Below are 22,949 nucleotides of genomic sequence, written 5' to 3'. Positions count from 1 at the left end.
GTCACTTGTACCCACAATTGGCGAGGGGGTGTAGGGTGTGTGTATGTATATACAAGATGTAAGGTGGGTATTGCACAATATGAAAATAATATTTACATAAAATAATATACTTATAAAAAGCTTTCAGTGTCCTAACACAACTAATACAACCAAAAAACAAACCAACCCCAACATCTTTAAAATAATAATTTAACCTACAAAAAAACCCCTCTTCATCAATCTGGGAAGCATGCCCTCAAGTCCTTTCCAAACAGTCTCTCCAATAAATGTATTCTGCAGACCATCTACAAAAGTTGCCAAATTGGGGCTATTTTGGACCAATGTGGGGAGCAAACTCCTATCAAATAGTATCTATGAATTCCTTCTGCAATTATAAAGTGCACACAGTATTTCTCTCTCTCGTCATCATTTAGTAGGAACTGGACTTTGTATGAAGTTCTCTCTCTCTTTTAATGCAGTCTTCATACAGGAAGGTGAGGTCAAATCTATCACTATGTTCCATCTCCTCTGTAAACAAAAGCATCTCTGCCTAACTGATGCTCTATCTACGCTCATTTCTATCCTCCTGCTTCCTAATCCTCACAGATCACAGCTAATCACACCATCTCTGTCTTTCCTATCTTTCAAAAGTGCTGCTGTCACCTCTTCTCCTTCTGAAAACACTCTTCTGTATAGTGTCCAGTCTCCATTTCCTCACATTTTGGTTGGTGCACAGAAAATGCATTCTTTATTAGCACTGTTCCTTTAAGAGATACTCATTTTAGTTGGATTTCACTTAAGAGAAAAAAAATCAAAAGTTCAAGAATAAAGCACAGATAAAAGATATTTCCCCTACAAATGAATTTTTCATAGTGAAGAATTTCACAGAAGGATATGAAATCATGTCCTGTAATTTCATTTCTATTTTGGAGACTAGATATTGTGTTAGATAATACAGATTTTCTTATCCTATACTTTCTGCTGCGACAGAGATAAAAAGCAATTATGATGCTAACCTGTCAGAGATGAAAACAAAGAGAGGAAGAGTGTTCCTGATACTGCCTGGAGGATTCTTGAGGTATAGTTGCTCAGGCTTCGCCCATGCTTTGTGGGTGGAGTTGTTTTTCAAAGATGCTGCTAGCTCCTAATCCCCAGGGGGGAATTGTCTCTGTCTAAATACAGGTATGTGTTTATACAGATGCTCAGTGGTGGCTAGTGGCAAACAGTTTGCCATGCAGAATGTCCTGGATACAAACTCCCTGTGCTAAAACCTGTTGGAGGAAGAGATGGTTCAAGTCTTTCCCATTCTCCATCAGCTCAGCTCTTGTAATCTTCAAAGAAGTTTGTCAGGAATGCCACCTTCACATTTTTCTGGACAATGGCAGGCGTTAATGGTGCAAGAGGTCCCGGGGAATGACAAATCTTCTTGTCCCTTAACACCTCTGATGGTAGGGGGCAGGGCTCCACAGCATTGAGAGCCTGGGACTCATTTCCAGTTTGTCTTATGTTCCTAAAAGCTCATGCCTCAGAGTTTCAGCTGGCCACCTGCAGGATCTGGAAGAGATTTTTCTCCCAGTGTACTTGGGGTCATAGACTCATAAAATACTAGAACTGGAAGAGACCTTGAGAAGTCATCCAGTCCAATCCTCTGCCCTCACAGCAGGACCAAGCACCATCTAGACCAGTGTTTCTGAAAGTGTACCATGGAAACACTTTAATTGGCCTTTCCGGTTTATGTACAGGTGCTACAGCCACGGAGCCTCGCAGCTCCCATTGTTTCCTTTTCAGCCAAGAGGAGCCGCGGGAAGCGGTGTGAGAACCACTGACCTAGCCCCATGTATCCTGTATTCCATCAGCGATCAATGTCAGATGCACTGGCCACTGCCCTCTTACCACTGACCCTTTTACCTGCTCTTGCTCCACAGGCACGTTTCAATTCCTTCAGGCTGTGAGCGTTGAGCATAGGCTGTTCTGATGAACCAGCTCTTGCTTTGATAACTATTTTCAGTATCGCTCCTCGACAAGTGCAGCGGTGAGTCCCATGCACCAGGTGAGATAAATGCCAAGAGAGGGAGCTTAGTTGCGGGGGCAGGGAGGGACTATCAGAGCCACGGTCTCATCTCCAGGTGTGCATCAAAAGCATCTCTTGATTTTGTAAACTTCTGGCGGTTATTTCGGGGAGGGCGGGGGAGAGCTGACTCTCAAATGACCGTCATAACAGTATCCAGCTCTCCCCCGCCCCTAGGCTCGGCACATTCAAGTCAATCGCAGCAGGCGGCTCTCAGGGCATTAAGGAATTGCCTTTGAAACCAAAAGCGCGTCTCATCTTCAGCCGCGCGGGCGCTGGCCAGAGCGCAGAGCGAAGGGGATTCATGCTGCGGTGGAAACTCCCTGGGCAGCTCCCCGCAGCCCCGAGACCGCAGGTGCAATTGTGCGTGGGGCTCTGAGGCTGGGGTTCTGCCCCCCCCCCCGCCCCATCCCGTGCATTACCGGGGCCGCAGCGAGCTCCCTGGCTCTGCAAAGGGGGGCTATACATAGCCATTGGCGCCCGGCTCTGCAGCGACGCTGCCCGCACGAGAGGCTGAAGGGCACGGGGCTAGCGCGCGCCGCACGACCCGCTGTGTGCGCGAGCGACGGTTGGGGGGGATGGAGCGCGCGGCTTAGAACGGGGCGGGGGCCGGGAGAGGAGCGCAGGGCAGCGAGGGGGTTAATGCAGCAGGTAACAGGAGAGGCGCAGGGGGTGGGGGGAGCCGGTGGCTCCGAGGGGCGGCTGGTCGGAGCCCGGGGCAGGTGGGGGAGCTCTCTGAGCAGTTGCCCCCTCCCCCCGGCCCGGGTGGCTGCGGGGCTCTCTGATTGGGCTGCCGGGCGGGAGCGGGAGAGGCGGGCGGCGAGGCGGGTAAGTGCGAGGGGGCGGCGGAGTCCGGCCAGAGCCGGGGGAGCCGCCGCCGCCATGAGCGCCAGAAAGTCCCCGGGGCGCAGGAGGAGGAAAGCGGCGCGTGCCCCACAGGTACAGACCCCCCCTCCCCGGATGGGGGGGGGGAGCCGGGGACCCGCCCTGCGCTGCGCGGGGGTGGGGGGGGGAGCGCCGCCTGCGCTGGGAAGACCCCCCCTCGCCCCTCCCCCACCTGCCCTCTCCTGTAAGACCCGGCGCGGGGCGGGTTCCCAGAGCGCGCGGGGAGGGGGCAACAGCCTTTGCTCCCGCGCCGCCTGGGGAAGCGAGGCGCGGGGTAGCCCCGCAATCACCATGGTGACGGCTTGACTCTAGGCAGGGGGCATGGAGAGACGTTGGGCTTTGAGTGCCCGTAGCGTCCTGTGTGGCTAGACAACGATGGGTAAGCGCCTTGTCTTTACTGCGCCTCTTCTATGCAGACAATGGAGTTCGCTTTAACACCCCCCCCCTCCCCCCACCAAGCCATGGCCAAATCTGCACGGGGGTTTGCAGAAATTTCAGAATATAGTAGCACGGGCTCGAGAGCTGCTTGCTCACCGTAACAGTGATCAGGATGGAGAAAAGTTATTTTCTTTACTGGTTAATCTCTGTCCCCCTCCAGTCACCCACAGCGGCTCAGGCAAAGAGAATTCCGAAAGGTTATTGCAGCAAGACCTTCTGGTCTAGTTACTTTCTCAAGACAGTGGATAGATAGAATGTTTCCCGCAATGAATAAGTTAGGAAGTTTCAGTAAGGGACTATGAAAGCATCACTTATGTTTTGTCGTGCCCCTCCCCCCCAGTAGATCTGATCTAGAAGTTTAGAAAGAAATAGCTAAAAGCAAATTTATCCAGGCTTTGTTAGATACTTTTAACATGTGAAAGGCTAGTTTTGCTTTTTTCATGGCTGGATCCAGTGATTTCTAATTTTTTTATAGCAGCAGACTCTAACCCTTATACAGTATTTTACATCTAATATCTTTCATTGCAATTTGTGATAAATACTATTTATTTTTACATTCAGTAACTGATTTTTATTTTTATGTGCTCATTACTAGGCAATCAGGGTGCATGTGTATTGTCTGTGATATAAAGTGTATCATTACATTTTCTTCCAAAGCATGACCACTTTTTTTAACTGAACCAATTTACCCCATTCATTTTTATAGCGCAATCCTGTTTCTTTGAAATTACCGTATTTTCCGGCGTATAAGACGACTTTTGATGTTAAAAAACATCCCCCCAAAATCGGGGGTCGTCTTATACGCCGGGTATGCGGCTTTGCAAAGCCGCGGAGGGGCTCCGGCGGCGGGGCAGCTCAGGCGCGCCTGGGATGCCCCGCCGCCGGCTTCCCCCGAGGCTTTGCAAAGCCGCGGAGGGGCTCCGGCGGCGGGGCAGCCCAGGCGCGCCGGGGCTGTCCCGCTGCCGGGGCATCCTCAGAGGCTTTGCTCCCGGTGTCCCTGGTCTGCTGGAGACGGTCCCCAGCAGACCAGAGGCACCAGGGGCAAAGCCGAAGCGGCGGCGGGGTGCCGCGCTTCTGAGGCTTTGCTCTGGCAAAGCCTCAGAGGCGCGGGACCCCGCCGCTGCTGCGGCTTTGCTCCCGGTGCCTCTGGTCTGCTGGGGACCGTCTCCAGCAGACCAGGGACACCGGGAGCAAAGGAGGTGGAGGGGCGCTGGGGTATAAGACGAAACCCTATCTTTTAACTAAAAAATTAGGGGATCGTCTTATACGCCCAGTCGCCTTATACGCCGGAAAATACGGTACTGGGGAAATTCAAATTTAATTGGAGTAGACTCAAACTCTTAGGCTATGTCTAAACTATGATCCTCCTCAGCAGGAGGAAATGCAAATGGAGCGCTCATTTGCATATATCACACTCTCGTTTGCATTTCCTCCTCGGATTCCTTTTGTGCAGGCGGTTTTTGTGCAAAAAGCACTGGGTAGATGGCTCCTTTTTGCGCAGAAAAACCCTTTTGAGCAAGATCCTTATGCCTCCCGCTGACATAGATGTAGCCTTAATTACTAGCATTTGTCTTATTTTTTAGTTTGTTTAAAATGCTGAATACATGTGGTCAGTTTTGCCATTTTTTATTACAAAAACGTTTCTAATAATTTGACTCTGTAGAGCTGGTTCTCTACTAAATTTGTCGTCCTATAAAATTATAATAATCTACCCACTACTGCCTCAAAGAGTTTGTTGTATGTTTTGAGATCCTTGGGCTTATTACTAATGATTCATTACTAATAATCTTGTTTATTGTGGTGATGCCATAAAGCCAACGAGGCCTCACAGTGATAGCCTCTGCCCTGAAGAGTTTACAGTCTAATGGACAAGATAGTTTTGATTTTTCAGGACTAGATGTAGTCGTTATTTCAGTACTATTCCAGTTGGTAGGTGGAGCTGCACAAATAGACTTTTGGGCTTTTAGGGCACAACTACACTGCAGTCAATTGTATAGCTGAAGTAGAAATAGCTTAATTTGGTCTTTGGCACAGCAGGAAGTCAAAGGAAAAACGTTCTTCTTTCAATTTTGACTTCTCATACTCCTCATGAAATGGGTGTTACAGGAGTCCGAGTAAGAAGTCCTCCATCCCAAAATTATTTTGAAATAACGGCTTGCTGTGTATATGTGCACTTTGTTACTCTGAAATAACATCAGGGTATGTGTACACTAGCCACCCTAGTTCGAACTAGGGTGGCTAATGTAGTCATTCGAACTTGCAAATGAAGCCCGGGATTTAAATATCCTGGGCTTCATTTGCATGTTCCCAGACACCACCATTTTTAAATGCCCAGTAATTTGAACTACCTGCCCGCGGCTACACGCAGCACGGGCTAGGTAGTTCGAATTAAAGCTCCTAATTCGAACTACTGTTACTCCTCCTGCAATGAGGAGTATTATTTAAATCCCGGGCTCAGATATTTAAATCCCAGGCTTCATTTGAAAGTTCGAATGACATCATTAGCCTCCCTAGTTCGAACTAGAGTGGCTAGTGTAGACATACCCTCAGTTATTCCAAAAGAACACTGCTGTATAGATGTACTCCAACTTTCTGCAGTTTTGACTAGACTTTCTCCATCCCGTTCTGTTTGCTCTAAACCTCTTTTTCTCACAGTGCATTCAGTTTCCTCTTCTTCCCTGCCCCATCACTTTCACCTCCATACCCTTTTCTTTGCATTCACTTTATCCCCTCAGAAGGAACACCCCTTAAAAACAACTGTAAAATTAACATAGTATGACGTCTTCTGCCATCACATTGTTCACTTTGCTTGCTTGTTATACTCTTTTATTCTGGGGTGTCTCTAGCTGGCTTCTCTCTATTTCTTTTTTCTATAATTTTTGACACAACTGATAGGCGCATTGCACTTCATTTGTGTAGGAGGCCCCAATCCTGCAAATACATTGAAAGTTACGTGCTTGTGGAAGAGTTTGCAAGGTCAGGGCATATATTTGGTATGCAACAACATTAATTCATGCACATAACTGGAGTTTTAGCTCAGTAATTTATCTTTTGGATTTACAACAGGAATTTGTTTCACTCCTGTGAATAATCAGTGGGTATTCTGTAAGGTTCTATTTTGGATCCACTGCTTTGTTTTTCCTTCATTCTGATGCTTTACGTATCATTTATATATGAACTGTAACTTTATTCATTTATATATGAACTGTAACTTTATTTTGTTTTAGGACAGCAACAGGCTGCTTTTATTTCTTATTATGAACAAAATATAAGTGTTAACAATACTTTTTTTGCTTCCAAGCAGTATTCTTTTGTTTTCTGCATTACGGATCCAGCACCTACAGAAGTCAATGGAAATACTCCAGGGCTACGTCTAGAGTGGCATGATTTTCCACAAATGCTTTTAACGGAAAGTTTTCCATTAAAAGCATTTTTGGAACAGAGCGTCTAGATTGGCACAGATGCTTTTCCACAAAAGCGTCCGTGCCAATCTAGACGCACTTTTCTGCAAAAAAGCCCCGATCGCCATTTTTGCGATCGGGGCTTTTTTGCGGAAAACAAATCTGAGCTGTCTACACTGGCTCTTTTGCGCAAAAGAACTTTTGCCCGAATGGGAGCAGCATAGTATTTCTGCAAAAACACTGACAATCTTACATGAGATAGTCAGTGCTTTTGCGGAAATTCAAGTGGCCAGTGTAGACAGCTGGCAAGTTTTTCCAGAAAAGCGGCTGATTTTCTGGAAAAACTGGCCAGTTTAGACACAGCCCAGTTGATTTCACTAGTTTTGGATTAAGTCCTAATTCCCAGTTTTATAAATTGTGGTTTAATTTATGTTTTATATGTTAGTCAATAATTAAAATGTGTGGATTTTAATATTTGTAATATTTTGTGTTTGTTACTAAATTGATGTAGTTGTATGACTCAGTTATTTCTTAGCTTGACTATTGTAATGGCTTTCTTGTCCAACTTTCCACTTTTTCCTTTTGGTATTCAGGCTGTTCAGAAGTTTGAAACTAGTTTCCAATATATTCTTTTATTACTGCTTTATTCAGGTTATACCTAAATCTACATGTTTTGTTAGTCTATAAAGTGTTACCACACCATTTGTTTTTTAAGTTTATCCTATACAGACTAACTTGGCTATCCCCTGAAGCAACTGGTAGAATTAGGTTAAATGTAAGGATTTTTGTTTTTGTCTTTTGTTTGTGGTTTTTTTTTTTGTATATTTACACACAGTCATTTATAGAATCCTGTTTACTCTCACCTTCAGATTTGAGTCTTATTGTTTCCCAAGTGAAAATATTAGGCCTTTGTAGTGTGAGGCCCTTATGATATACATTTTCTCTTGAAATGTTTTTTATATTTGCTTTTATGTTTGCTATTTTATTATCCTTGTAAAAGATGGTGGCTATTAATTGATGCCAAAGAAATGGAAAATCTGTATGCTTTAGAGTTAAATCACCCTCCCTAGTCAGTGGAGCTAGAGACTAGTGACAAAATCTAGGTTGCGTGCGTGGGGTTGTAGAACAATTCTACTACACGATCAGACTAAACTAAACCCTTTTGTTTGTTTTTAAAAATGAAATGGACAAAACTTTTAGCTTCTCTGGTGCATCCTCTTAGATCATGAACAATGTTAGTTCAGGAGGTTCTTACAGTGTGTGGTGTTAAGTACCTTAAGGGGAAGTGATATGAAATATCTACCAGGTAATGTCTTCTCCCATTTTCAAAGGTCACAGTTCATAATTGATGCCTAAATACCATTCCACAGATGGATTTTTTTATACTATTTTCCATTTCCCCCAAAAGGTAACAACAAGAGAAAATCATAGAAGGGATCCAGCATCTGACAGTGAGAAACCTTTTAAATTGGAGGAAAAGGCTAAGAACAAAGACAAAGTCATCCATAAACTGTATTTAAAGGTTGTTTTATTTTCTTCTTTTTGCTTTGGTGGCAGTTTGTAAGAAAAGGAATTCTGATAATTTTATATAATGGAATAACTCGGCACTAACATTAGTTATTTAAATCAGTGTCACAATCTGTAGAGCTGGCAAGATTTTTCTTACTGAAGAGAGTTACTGAATCAAATCAATCTAGTAAGCTTATCAGATAGTCAACTAGTGATGCAACTAGTTGCTTCCCCCTCTTGCTGCCCCTATCAGAGAGATAGGAAGCAAGGGAGGGGAGCAGGAGCCGGTGTTGGGGAGAACCAGCTTTAAAGCTGGTTCCCCCCAGCACTGTCTACGGGGAGGACAGGGACAGAAGGTAGAGGCACAGTAGGAAACGGTGCAGGGACTGAAGCAGTCTCTACTCACGCTGGTTCTGCTGTGATCCTGTCTGAAATATTTGAGAGCCCCACTAGGGCTCGTGTACATTTCAAAGGCTCAGGTGCTGCAGGGAATGCAGGGCCAGTCCCCTGCTGACCCCGTGCTCCCTGCTGGGCTTCTGCTTTTGAAGTGTAGAAAGAGCCAGGCAGGGCTATTGCTACAGTTCAAAGTCAGAGGTGCCCTTATCGCTTAATCAAATAGGTTAATCAAATGACCTGTATAGCATGCTTCTGGGCCTGTTTATTTAGCCAGGTTTTGGAGACAGAGAGGATGATATAGGTTGCGTGCGGGGGTAATGGAAATTTTTTTTACTGTGGTTGGTTAGTTCAAGTTTGAAGGTGTTGAGAAGCTGCTGGTTTCATCTTTGTTGTTTTTGTCATTTTTTATGTTGTTTATGCTATAACTATAAAGACATGTAAACAAATAATGTATTCCCTCCAACCAAGTGTGCAGATTTTGACCTCGCTGACATTACTTTGGTTTTGTCTGAAGACTCAGCAACTTCACCTTTATCCATTCTACTTCTTAACTGTGTTAGGTTAATCATTCCAGTGGACGAGCTGGATCAGTTGTGGGGGAAATGTGAAGCTGATTCTCTTCAGTTGCAACTCATATTTCCTTGCTAACTCTGTTAATATTGTATATGAGTTGAACAATAGGGGCGACAAAATTAGCCCTGGCAGTATCCCAAATGACAAGGATGTTGATATTTCTTAAAATAAGAACAGGACAGCCTGGAGCTCACCTGAACTGCCCTCCCTCTCCTACCTGTTGTACGAAGCTTGTAAGAGTTGCCCTCCCCATGCTGCCAAGGGCTAGCGTAGACCTAAGCTCTACACCACCCAGAGCTGGGGCTGACCTGCTGAGCTCTCCACTAGGACTGTGGCTAGCCTCCTGACCCTTTGAGGGTCAGCTCTGAAGGCACCAACAGCAAGTTTCTCCACACCCTTGCTGATGGGCACAGTTGCTTTCAGCTGTGTCCTAGGCAGAAGCCACCGCTCTCTGTTTTACTGCTGGCAGACAGTGCTGCCTTCAGCTCATCTCCTGCAGCAGCTGCTGATCTTCACTCTGCCTTACAGTAAGAATGTAATAGTATAGTTGTTTAGCCAATAAGCAAAAATGTATTGGTTAATGCTGTAGAATACATACATTTTCACTCCCCGTCCATTGCCAGAAAATATTTTAGCAGGCTGGCCAGCAGCCCATTTTAGTTCCAGCTCATGCTGGGTCCAGGAGTTCAGACCCGCCCCCTGGACAGGGTCTGCTGCCACCCCTCACTACTACCTCTGATACAGAGGTAGCAGCATGGGGCGACAGGCAGTCAGTCCGCGAGGAGAGGTGGTTTCTAAACTGGCTCCCCTCATGGACCAGCTCCTGTCTGGCACCCCATGCTACTGCCTCTGATACATCTGGCCCCACCCCCAGGGACTAAGGAATAATCGAGTAACTGAGAAGAATACGTGAGGTTAATTGACTATTCAATTAATCAATATTTAATATCCTTACCTTACAGACAGCACAAATGCATAGTTTTGGTGATAAAGTAGGGATGGCTGAGACAGTGAAAAAAGGAACTGTTCCTGCCAAAATGGAACATACGGTCTCCCTACAATAGATAGAATCCTCTAAAAGAAACATTTCACCCACACCATTTGAGGCCTCGCAGATAAGAATGATTCTGTTGACTGCTATTCATGTCTGCAGATACCCCAATAAATTGTTGTGGTTATTGATGTTGATTGCAGCTGACTGATCCAATAATAACATTAGGAACACTTAAACCTTACCAATTACTATGAGATTCTTCACCAGTGCAGTTTTTATTCCATGCTAGGTCTAACACCTGACTGACTGAGATCTCTAAAATTTAAGGATTCAAGCGATTGCCTGAGTGTCTGCCACAACTTTCTCAGTGACCTTCCCCAAAAGTGAGAGGGTCAGAGTAAACTGAAAGGTGGCAAGGTCACAGGCATATGATTGTTTCTGAAGCAGTTTCCTAAATGTAAGCGGGGGAATGGTCCCGCCCTTGTGGGGAACTTTCCTGGCTTCTATACACCCCGGTGAAATGAACCAGCGAAAGGATCTGAGTCCCCGCTCCCACTTCCTTTACCCCACGGCTCCCTGATCCTGAGGGCTCCCCCTCCACTCTCCTGAGTAGCAGAGCCCTTGAAACCCCAACAAGGCTGGGCCCAGGTTTCCTGGGGCTTAATCCCTGACCTTGTAGTCACTAGGGGCAGGAGTTAGGGTGTCCCCACTCCGAGGTGCTCTCTTTACACTGCAGGCCTTCTTGGCCCAGTGATCACTTCATAAGGTTCAAAGCAAATACAATTTATTAAACATCAACTGATTAAAGAGAATAGAATAAGAAACAATGAGAATGGTTAAATGAGAACACACAGCCCTGCTCTGTAGCACAGGGACATCAACACAGCAGTCTGCAGAGTGTAAGGACAGTTCACAGTCTCTTCCTTAGAAGCCCTGGATGTGCTGCAAGGGGCTGCAGGCTGGACACGCTTGCACTGGCAGCGACCACACAGCCTCAGTCTCTAAGTGGCCAGACCCCTCTCCCAGTCCAGAGCCTTTCCCCACACTTTGCAGGTCCCAGTAGCTCACCACATCCAGCTGCAGGCTGTGCTGCTTGGCCAGTTCCAGCTCCTTGTGTTGCTTCTCTGTTCCTTTTGGCTTTCTGAGCACTGCCAGTCTGCTGCTCAACACAGGGTCTGCACTGCTTGGCCTGTCTGTGTCTGGTTCTGTCGCTGCAGGACTTCTTCTTGTACTCCTCTTTCAGCTCTCTGTCTTTGCAGGACCTCTTCTGCACACAGCTTGTTTGTTCAGAGACAGAGCCAGAACAATCCCCACTTACAACCTGTCAGTCAGGCTGAGCTGGAGTGTTGACTGCTTTCCATTGTCTCTGGGGTCTGTCAGTCTCATGAACCCTTCCCCTTCTGAAGCTGGTAAACCAAAAAACTCCCACAGAGTTTTAGTAAGGGGTAACAGTCCCCTTACATAAAGAACATTACATATCCTGCCCTGCCTTTTAGGGAGATAGTAACAGTCTTCACCAATAACGGACCTAGTGTATTCCTCTAGCTTTTACCAGATGAAGGACATAGATCCCACAAGCAGATAGTGGAAAAGACACCTGCAAACACCTCTGTGAGCAAGACTAGTTGATATTCAGGCAGAGCTAAAGAGCCTTTCCTCTCCCAGAAGTATTAGAGGAATACTGCTGTAGCAGCTCAGTTTGTGAGGGTGACAAAGGGTGTCCCCAATGCCAGGGGTTACATGTCACACTGGGAGTCCAACAAATGGTGTACACATTGTGATGGGTTCGGTTACAGAGATTTCCTTGAGACTGACACTTGAGATGCTGAAATATCACTCAGCTCATCTTCCTAGGTTTTATTAAGCCAGGCCCTCCTGCCTCCTTCAACACTGACACAATGGTGGGATTACAACCCATAGCAGTGTAATACAGATGTTAATAATAGCTCAGCTGGCTTAGTTAAAGGGTCTTGCCACAGTACCTAAATTTACAGCCCCAGTAGGACCAGAATCTTAGATAAATGCATCCAAGTTTTATACTGAGCAAGTTAATATTGCCCACCCTCTTTCTTGCATAAGGAGAGATATGCACAGCTGCTTGCCCCTCCAAAGAATCAGTTATTTACACTGAGTTTATTAATACACAAAAGTGATTTTATTAAAAAAGTAGGATTTAAATGGTTGCAAGTAATAGCACTCAGAACAAAGTAAGCTACTAAGCAAAATAAAACATACCAAGTAAGCCTAATACGCTAAGAAACTTGTTCCATGCAATACCTTACCCTAATAGTAGTCATCTCTTTCACAGGCTGGAAAGCCTCCCAACCTGTGTCTGATCCTTCCCTCTATTTAGTCTTAGATATTTCCATTAGTCATCTTGGGTGGTAAGCAGGGGTGTCCTGACATCTGGCAGCTGCCTCTATTGTTTGGTTTCCCACCTTTATGTAGATTTTTGCCCAAGGCAGAAAACCCTTTGTGTTCAGTTTAAATTTTTTTTCACCTTCAGTGGAGAAGTACAAGGACCAAGATGGGTCCCAGCATCAGGTGATCTAAACACATGTCCTTGTGGCTTCTCTCAACCACTCCTTTGGACAGGTCCAAAGGAAAAAACAAACCCTTATGTAGATTGTTGTCCTTATCCATGAGACATCAAGTTTCCAAACTTTCCTTAATTGCCCTCACTTAGGATGCCTATATGAGTAAAACAGGTTTATACTTCATATTTTCTAATTTCAAATACAGGAATGTTACATGTACACAAATAAAATATACACATTCAGCAGATTACAACTTTTCAAATGACAAAAGAAATGTCATTCATGAAGCATATTCCAATTATGCATATTCAGAAGCACATGTCCATAAAGCAAATGGATAGATAGCCCTGTGAGACACATCACATAGAGAAGACAAGCAAAGAAGCTGTGGAGCTGCTATCAAAAGTTAACAGTTAGGATGAATGAGACACAGAAGCAGATTTCTAATTTCAACCCTGAATTTAGCAGTCTGCTTTCCCACTGCCATTACCTTTGTATAGTCATTTACATCTGTACAAAATGTTTCTGGTGTAAATTAATGAAAAGCTTGGGCTTGTCATTGTCTTGCTATGCATTCAGTTTAGTGTAGATAAATATTTCTGCTGGGAAATGCCTCCTGTGTATGTCTTCTAATATTAAGAAAAGTAAATGTCTTTGTTCTTCTTGGTCCTAGTAGATTGATGAACTAAAGAAGAAAAACCATGAGTTAGAGCAACATGTTATGCAACTGCTTGATAAAAAGCAGGTGGTGGAGAGTCAGGTGGACAGTCTGACTAATAAGAATGAGTATCTGTGCAAAGAACTTGCTGTAGTTGATGAACTAGCTGAACAGCTGGAAAAAGAAAAAGAATTAGTATTGGATACTGCTGACCAGGAGCTTGAGGAAGCAAAGGTATTTAATTCGAAATAAAATACACATATTATAGTGGGAGCCAGTAAGTTTACAAAATTCAACCTTTTGGGCTGAAACTTTATAGCCATGGTCTTTGCCTGATGGTAAATTATTTTTGTTTGTCTTAATTTAAAATATTAATTTTAAAACTCACAAATGAATAAAGGAGAGAAGGAGTATTGGGGAGTGAAAATTGGAACATTCCAACCTGGTAAGTGTTGAATAGAGTTCCCAATAATGGGTTAGACTGAATGTCCAAGGGCAAGGAATTATGTTTAAACTAGCTAGAGTTACCCAGCGTTGCTTGGGACAGTTGATATAACTGAGGTGAAGAGCCTGAGAGGAGGGAGGGGGAAGGGAGCCGTGTGCCTGCTGCTGGCACCCGAGCCCACCCTCCACTTCCTTGTCCCTCCACCAGCCTTAGTGAGTGACTGTCCCTGCTGCTTCCCCCGGGAAGCCGCTTCTCCCCGCACTGCCAAGCTCTGTGCAGCCCCGGGGAGAGGCGTTGGTCTCTCATCTCTTCTCTCCCACAGTCCCTTAAAACCTCCTGGATGACAGGTTATCCCTCTGCCGGCCTTAGTGAGTGACTGTCCCCACCGCTTCCCCCAGGAAGCCGCTTCTCTCCTCACTGCCAAGCTCCGTGCAGCCCTGGGGAGAGGCATCCATCTCTCATCTCTTCCCTCCCACAGTACCTTAATACCTTTTTCTGGACAAAAGGTTATCCCATGTAAAGTTTGGTTGCAGTAGCTCTCATAGTGTCCAAGTTATTAGACCACAAACAGACAAACATTCTCCTTTATATATTAGATTAGGAATGTTAAAATGTATTTATTCTGGTAAACACGTATCCACTGAAAATTTCAGTAGTTGCATGTTACATGCAGAGGGAAGGTGGTTTTAAGCAGATGCAAAGCCAGCAGTACCGAGGGAGCCCTGCATGTAAACATGAAGTTTAACCGATGAGCCCAGGCTTATCGGGTAACTGTTTACACTTCCATATCTCTAGTTTAAATTAGGGAAGAGAGGTACCATTATTGGGCCTAACCAAGTGAGTTATACGATCAAGAATACATATTCCTGCGCATTCCGAAATATAATTTATGCTATCATGTGCCGAAAGTGTCCGTCTGCTATGTACATTGGACAAGCGTCTCAGACACTTCGCCAAAGGATCAATGCCCACAAAACAGATATCAGACAGGATCACAAAGAAAAAACAGTTTCTTGCCATTTCAACCAGAAAGGACACTGTCTCAACGACTTAATTACCTGCATCCTACTCCAGAAGCCTTTCAAATCTGCACTTGACAGGGAATCCTCTGAACTGTCATTCATGCTAAGATTCGACACTCTAATTGTCGGGCTCAACAAAGACACCAACTACCTTACCCATTACAAAGATAGCTTCCCCAATTATCACCTCTAATACCATTAGCTCACAGACATCCCACTCTCCCCACCTCTAATATCATTAGCTCACAGACTCTTACCTTCCTCCCCCCCACCCCCTGCATTCCCCTTTTGTTCTGAAATGTGATTTGTCCTTTTCATATGTGTTCACTTTTTTTTTAATTGTATCCTTTGGTATATATGGTTGTGACTATTTTCTTCCACTATTTGATCTGAGGAAGTGGGTCTGGCCCACGAAAGCTCATTACCTAATAAACCATCTTGTTAGTCTTTAAAGTGCTACATAGGCCTGTATTTTATTTCAGTTAACTGTATGTGTGAATGTGTGAGAGAAAACATTAGTGTTTTGTGGCTTGTTGAATTTATTAAAAAGAGGTCCAGATCCTCAGATGATGAAGTAAATTATCAGAGTTCAACTGAAGTAAGAGGCAATATGAAACTTACACCAGCTGAAGATCTGTCCTAGGGTGAATATTTAGAAAATGAATTTTTATAGTAAATTATATCATTCCCATATATTGAATTAAATTTTGTGCCCATCTACATAAAATGGGAGAAGAGTAACTCACATGAAAGACAACAGCCAGAGCTTCAGATTTTTGTAACTTATTTTAGAACTAGAAAATCCATGAAGGTCCCAGTTGTGCATCATATCCATCTGAACAGACCCCTGTGCTTGTAAGAAGTCCTGTTGGGCTCAGTGAGACTTTGGGTGCACTCAGGGTTGTCCTTTGTGGGATGCAGGGCCTAAGGCAACCCCTACCATAGGTCCTGCCCCCAATCCACCCCTTCCTTAAGCTCCATTCCTGATCCACCCCCATTGTACCCCTTGCCTGAAGCCCCCTGCCCTGAGCAACATGAGCCAGGAGGATTACTATGGGTGCCAGATGCGGTGTGGCAGCAGGGGTTGGGCTTCCTGCACTTACTATGGTGGCAGGAGCTGGAGTGACTTGGCAGCCTGCTCCACTCCACCCTACCCACTGTCCATTTCTCAGCCTGCTATGTTCTGCTTCACCGTGGTGGCGGGAAGTGGAGTGCCCTGAGGCTGCAGCCAGGTTGCCCTGCTTGCCACTGCCACAGATGAAGCAAAGCACAGTAGGCTGGGAGATGGGTGGCAGAATGAAACGGGCTGACTGGTCGCTCTGGCGCTTGCTGCTGCTGTGAGTGCAGGGAGGCCTGCCTCTGGCTGCTGCCCATGCCAGACTCCCCAGGTAATTCTCTGGGCTGCTCTGGGCCCCGTGGGTACCATTCATAGGACAGTTGAAGCGGACAATGCAGGAGCGCCCAAAGTGCAGGGCCTGGGGCAGCTACTTCAAATCATCCTATGGACAGGGTGGCTCTGGGTGCACTTAGAAGTCTCCCTGGGTATGTCTACACTTGCACTCTAGTTTGAACTAGGGATTCAAATGTAGGCATACGAAATAATCAGTGAAGCGGGGATTTAAATATCCTGTGCTTCATTAGCATGATCTCGCCGGCGCGTTACTCCGAATGCCAGCTGTTTCGAAAGTGAAAGTGCACGCCGGGACCAGTTAGTTCGAACCAAACCCCTTGGTTTGAACTAACGTTACTCCTAATTTTTTGTATTAAAAAAGGGGTTTGGTTCGAACTAACGCGTCCCGGCGTGCACTTTCACTTTCGAAACAGCTGGCATTCGGAGTAACACGCCGGCGAGATCATGCTAATGAAGTGCGGGATATTTAAATCCCTGCTTCACTGACTATTTTGAATGCCTACATTTGCATCCCTAGTTTGAACTAGGGTGCAAGTGTAGACATACCCCCTGTCTGGAACTGATTGCAAGATTGAGGCTGTAATGACTGGAATATAGTAATTTAAAATGGCTGTAATTAACATTTTATTGTGGGTTCTGGAAGGAAGAAAGTAGCATACATTCTTGCCATTTTTTTAAATGTCCACTTCTGTGACAAAATGGTTGAGGGATGAAAGTTTTAATAGTTGTTGTTAAGAAATGCTTTTGAGCATTCTGCTAAAAATCCTTTTGATTTCACAAAGTGGTAAAAAAATATATTAACACTGTTCAGAAGAAAGGTAGGCTGTGCTATGCCTGTGTTGTTAATGTAACTACATGCTTATTCATCTTAGTCCCTTGGAATACTCAAACTGATACCATTTCCAAAAATTTATTGAAAATGCAGATCTGGTAAAAGGGGATCTTGAACCTTGTTCTTACTCAACCAGATAGACACTGCTTCTTCTTTGTCCTGATCCTGTACAATTTATGTAGGGTAGGGATGTAAAATCTTGTATAATTAGTTAACCAGTTAAATGCTACTGGCTGGGGCTACTCCAGCACAGCTGCTTCCAGCCCCACAGGGGGTGCTGGCTCCGAGCCTGCTTAGGCTGGGAGTTGGCAGCCTTGTGTGGGGATGGAAGTGGCAGTCTGTACCCATCTCCTGCCCTTTGGCTTCTGCTTCTGCCTTGCGTGAGGTTGCCGACTCCCAGCCCGTGTGGGCTAGAAGCCAGGAGCCCCTTGGGGCTGGAGTAGCCCTCTATCCACAGTAGGCGGTGGGTGGGCATTAAGGGTGATGCTTGCTAGGTAATCGGTTAGTGGGTTACCCGTTCACATCCCTAATGCAGGCAACTTTCTAATTGACTGCATTGTTTTGTTTTAATTAATCCTTTAAAGTTTCATCATCTTAAATGGTGTCTCCTGTCCAACAAACCTGGAAGAGTTACAACTAGATGCTTCAAAAAATCAGAAAATTAGACAAAAATGCTGTAATTTCATCTTACTATCTGTAAATAATACACTTCATCTTTATTATTTTTTATTCTAGACCCAAATTAGATGCCAGCAAAATAATATTAGAAAGCTGGAGCACACAATCAAAATACTTAAATCTGTAAGTTAAATCCGTATTCTTAGTATTTTTGCAGCTATTCATTTATATAGGTTATTACTTTCAAAGAGCAATTAATACCAATATAAGTACACATGTCTTTTTGTTTTCACTGGTAAACTAAAAAATAAAGATTATGGAGAGAATTTCCATTTTGGTGTATATTTGTAAATCTCATTTTTAAATTGTGCTATAATTAATCTTTTATATTGGATATTTTTGAGAGTTTCATTACGTTTTCTACAAAATCCAAATTTTAATTGCTCTGAATACTCCTAAACAGAATTCTGTGTATATGTGAAATGCAGTCAGTATTTTAGCCTTTAAACAATTATTTTAATATTCTGTCTTATCCAAATATTAATAACTACAAAGTTGCACAATGACATTTGGAAATATATGCAAATATATAAACGTCTAATAAATAGTTTATCAGCAAGAAAAACTTCTAAAAATGGATGTATATACTGATAATTTGCTTCCAGATTAAATTGGTATAACTAATAGAACTCTTTCATTTAATTACAAAGTAATTTTTTGAAGTTATCAAGATCACATAGACCTCTTACCATATATGTAGTAAACTTTTTCACAAATGTCCATGTTTACAGTATAAGGCTTTTGGTACTTACACTTGCTCCTTAGACCCCAATACTTTAATGAACTCCCCGTCAAAGGATTCCTTTTCAGTCCTCACTGCCAGATTAGGACCTTAATGGCTTTGATCCTATGAGTAGGAATTGTGGGAATTAAGAGCCCAGAAGAGCTGGACTCCAGGAAAATTTTTCTGTGATCTTGTCATTAAACACTGGCAAGCAAAATAGCCTTTTTGTGTTGTTAGTTGTGCTAAATTGAGACAGGTATTTATAGCACATCTTAATTTAGCACATTTATAATGACACAAAAAGGCTATCTAGCTTCCTGTGTGATTAAAATGACCTGATATTGAAATGGGATTTTGTCAGCCAAAACACAGGAATGGTGTACAAATCTTATTTCATGAGTATTCAACACTTTTTAAAGGTGACTTGTAAAACTAAACATTTGGTTTATCGTCCAACAGTAATGAGTGCATATTTAAAACACCCTTTCAGGCTCTCTTCCCTGCTATTTCTTTTCCATTAGAAAATCAGGTTCTCTCGATCTTGTGTTTCCTGAAAGAATCTGTTGATGACTGGAGAACTAATAGGTTTATAACATAAATGGCTTTATGTTATAAAGGTCAAACTGGAGTAAAAGAGAAAGTGATTCATATTCAGTTTAACATGTATTTAACTTAAATTAATTAAAAGCACTTAGGAGAAAAGATATCATTGTTAAAGACTCTGCACTTCTTCCTGCTCATATAAAGGCTTAACTTCCGCCCTCCCTCCAAGTCCACATCTGAGACCTCCAAATAGTTGTCACTCAAAACTAAGGAAGATGTCACTCAAAACTAAACTTGACATTCCTAGCCCTTTTAAAGTTATAAAAAACAAGCAGAAAAATGTGTAAATCTTTACACATCATTTAAAAAATAATCAAATAAACCACACCAATTTTTCTTTGCAGTTTCCTTTAATTAACATAATTACCTACTTTTCAGTTGACTGTCACCCTCAAAACTCACCATCTGCTACCCACACCAGACAAGATAGCACCATGTTTTGCCTTGTTGCAGTAGTAGTTATATTACTGTCTAGTTATGACAAGTCAGTAGTTTAATGGTGTTTCCTGTTAACTTGATGGTACTGTATCAAGGGTTAATCATCACTTCCCCATTTTGTCTTAGAGTTTATTAGCTCAAGACATATTACCTTTTAAGCAAAAAGCATTCTCAAGTGGCCATCTAAGTATACACAATCTTTGTTATAACTGGGATGTTGAAAGTTTCAAAGAGAACTCTTGTAAAAGGAAAAGTAGTTCAGAGATAAGATGGAGGAAACTAAATAACTTAACATCCTGTTAGATCAGCAATAGAGAGACATATTTGAACTTGGGGAAATGTTTCGGAATATGAATGTGCAAATATTCAGGCAGGGCTTCAAAATAATGAAGCCACATTTATTTTAAAATAAATAGTTACCTCACTTTAGTATTCTGAAGAGTATGTTTATCAACCTTGTGTTGAAAAATAAGTGTATTACATTTTTCAAACCTATTTCAATGAACGCATTTTTCATTTTGGCACTTAAAGGTTATTTTAGAAACAGAAACTGAAAAAGTACTAGGGAAATCTCCTTCAAGACTTGATACCTTTATCAAGGCATTGGAGGAGGACAGAGATTATTATAAAAGTGAAGCTGAGAATTTGAGGAAGATGTTTCAAAACACATCTTCAAGTCCTAAGCGCAGCCCTACTCGGAGCACCATTTCAAAACATTCTTCACTTATCCAGGTAAGTCTGGAATATATTATATTATAGCAACAATGCATTTATCTTGTACTGAAATCTGGCTGCTGGGCTCCGCTGATGGTACCAGCTGCTGGGCCTCCTGCCCCTGGCTGGTTTCCACAGCTCAGGCTGCCAGGCTCTCTGGCTGGACTCCTGCTCCACTGACCAGGACTCCCTGCCTTCAGGTGGCCTCCGCCGCCAGCCCCAGCCACCAAGCTTCCTGCACTTGGGCCGCTGATCTCTGCCACTAGCCCAGCTCTGCTCGTGGCCCTACGTCTGGACTCTGGACTCCAGGGCCAGCCCACAACATTTTGGCATCTGAGGCAGGAAGCTCAAATGATGCCCCCATGTTGCCTTGCTTGGGCCAAAATTTGAAAGGTCTCAATTCTGCCTTCTTCCTGTTCTACTCTTCTCATGGCACTCCACCATCTCTGTGCATCTAGAGCAGAGAGAATACATATGCACCAGCAGCAGACAAAATTTTCTACACTCTGGGTCCTAGTGGTGTCCCCTCCCCTCTCCCGCCCCGCCACAGTCTGGCACCTGAGGCGGCTGCCTCAGTTCGCCTCATGGTAAGGCCAGTCCTGCCGGACTCCCAGCTGGCTGGGCTCTCTGTTCTAGGGGTTCTCTGGTCCAAAAATATACGTGAGTCTGCTGGACCAGAATGTACCAGATCAGAGAGGTTCAATTTGTATAAAATGAATAGAGAATACTGAGTCAGATTGATCCGAGACTGTTTTTGCATATGAAAGAGATTTCCAATCTCCATTTAATTTTTTTATTTAATATATAATATTGATAGAAATGACTATGCATTTAGGTTTGATTGTGTTGAATCTGTTTGATGCTAAGCTTTCTACTTTGTGTGTGTGTTGTTCAGAAGTAGTTTCAAACCCTAAAATACTGGAAATGTGTAAAAAAATTTGTTTCTCATTATTAAACTTTTTTGACATTTTTAAGGGAATGAGTTTGGATCCAGAAATTATGAAAATATTCAGAGAACGTGAAGAACTTAAGACAATGCTGGAAAAATATGAGCGCCATATGGCAGAAATTCAGGGTAACATCAAGGTTCTAACAGCTGAGAGAGACAAAATCATCATTCTTTATGATCGGGTAATTTTATTCATAGGAGAGTGAGACATTGGAAAAATAATATTTGCAATACTTTAAAGGAAAAAATATTTTAGTCTCTTGCATTAGAAATTTGGGCCTCATCTACTCTGGAAAATTTTATGGTTAAAGTTTATCCCTTTTTTGGGTTGGCCCTTAAGTGGGTGTTTTAGTCCCCTTGACTTCAATTTAAGTTTGTTCATGAATGCTGTCCTAAATAAGGATGGTTTTCTGAACTGAAGAATACATTCATGAGTCAATACTTTCAGATTATGATCTGATTACTCACAACATTGTTGAGATACACTTGTATCTTTACTCACATGTCTTGTGATTTAAATCTGGTCAGAATTTTTTTTAAACAGTGATTTTTTTTTTGAAAAATCAAAAACTCAATTATTTATGCCAAAAATGATTTGTGCATGCTACTGCAACATCTTATGGGAGTTGTAGTACGAGTACTTCATGCTTTTATTTTCTTCTATAGGCCAAGCTTCCTTTTCAGACTATATCTCCCATGAAGTACCATAGTCTTTCTTGAAGAGAGCCGTAATGCATCATTGGAATGTTCAGGTGCTTAGTTTTTTTCATGAAAAATCTAAATTTTCTGCTTAAAGCAGACTTTTTAGCAAAACACTGAGTGAACAATCCAATTTTCTGTTAAGTTTTAATGGACATTTTTTATCCGGCCTTACTTATAAAATAGGTTGTCTGTAATACAGTACATTATCTGTTGCACATTTCCAATATAATATGTTTAACAGGCACAGGAAGAAATATCCCGACTTCGCCGAGATGTTATCAAGTCCCCCAAGACTTCTAAAAATACTATAACAGCCCAGGCTATCTTGAGGCGTGTGGAGGCAGAAAGGGATACAGCTCTTTCTGACTTCCGAAGGATGACCACAGAACGAGATAGCCTCAGGGAGAGGTTGAAGGTCTGATTTTTGTCCAACCTTTTTATAAGCATAATAGTATAGTTAAGTTTGCAATGTAGTGTTCATTTGATTAAATATACAGATTGAACCTCTTTAGTCCAGCACTATGTGGTCCAGCATGCTTTTAGTAAACTGGATGTCCACTTATTGAGGGTGTGGCCACGTTTCTCATGGTCCATAAGGTTTGTTTACAGCAACCAGTTCTGGCTTCTCAGTGTTCTGTGCTAATATTTAGCTCTAATTTACCCCTAATTGTCTTCTAAAAGCCCAGTAAGCAACGGGAGTGGTGGTAAGGTTGCTAGACAATATTGACCTCCCATGGTTCAGTAATTGTCTGGTTTGGCAGTAGTCAAGTCCCAAGGGTACTGGACTAGAGTGGTTCAGCCTGTACTAAATATATGCAGTGAATTTTAAAAGTAATGTTTTGTGTGCACTTTTTGCTTCTGTTTTAAACAGATTGCCCAGGAGACTGCATTTAATGAGAAGGCTCATCTGGAACAGAGAATTGAAGAGCTGGAATCGACTGTTCAAAATGTAAGGAAACTGTATCTTATTTAAATATAGATTTGTTTTAATGT

The 22,949-nt window shown here is 43.1% G+C and overlaps 1 protein-coding gene across 7 annotated transcripts in view; it reads left to right on the top strand.

Annotated features, from left to right (window-relative positions):
• The first annotated feature begins 2,637 nt into the window (after positions 1 to 2,637).
• TSGA10 (testis specific 10) overlaps positions 2,638 to 22,949 on the top strand; it is an 89,948-nt gene continuing 69,636 nt past the window's right edge. Inside the window, exons 1-8 of one of the 7 annotated variants that reach the window (XM_075916692.2) lie at positions 2,638 to 2,698; positions 8,180 to 8,293; positions 13,457 to 13,672; positions 17,884 to 17,949; positions 20,123 to 20,323; positions 21,281 to 21,436; positions 22,198 to 22,371; positions 22,828 to 22,905. In XM_075916692.2, the coding sequence (XP_075772807.1) occupies positions 2,690 to 2,698; positions 8,180 to 8,293; positions 13,457 to 13,672; positions 17,884 to 17,949; positions 20,123 to 20,323; positions 21,281 to 21,436; positions 22,198 to 22,371; positions 22,828 to 22,905 (1,014 nt within the window). In that variant the 5' untranslated portion in view covers positions 2,638 to 2,689. Of the gene's footprint in view, positions 2,699 to 2,754; positions 2,987 to 3,088; positions 3,312 to 8,179; positions 8,294 to 13,453; positions 13,673 to 17,883; positions 17,950 to 20,122; positions 20,324 to 21,280; positions 21,437 to 22,197; positions 22,372 to 22,827; positions 22,906 to 22,949 lie in introns of those variants that run through there. The other 6 variants (XM_075916708.2, XM_075916689.2, XM_075916690.2 and 3 more) reach the window with 6 other exon arrangements.

This window comes from Pelodiscus sinensis, chromosome 1, assembly GCF_052426305.1.
Source record: "Pelodiscus sinensis isolate ZL-2025 chromosome 1, ASM5242630v1, whole genome shotgun sequence".
Taxonomy (NCBI): Eukaryota; Metazoa; Chordata; order Testudines; family Trionychidae; genus Pelodiscus; species Pelodiscus sinensis.
This window is presented reverse-complemented; position numbering and strand designations above follow the sequence as displayed.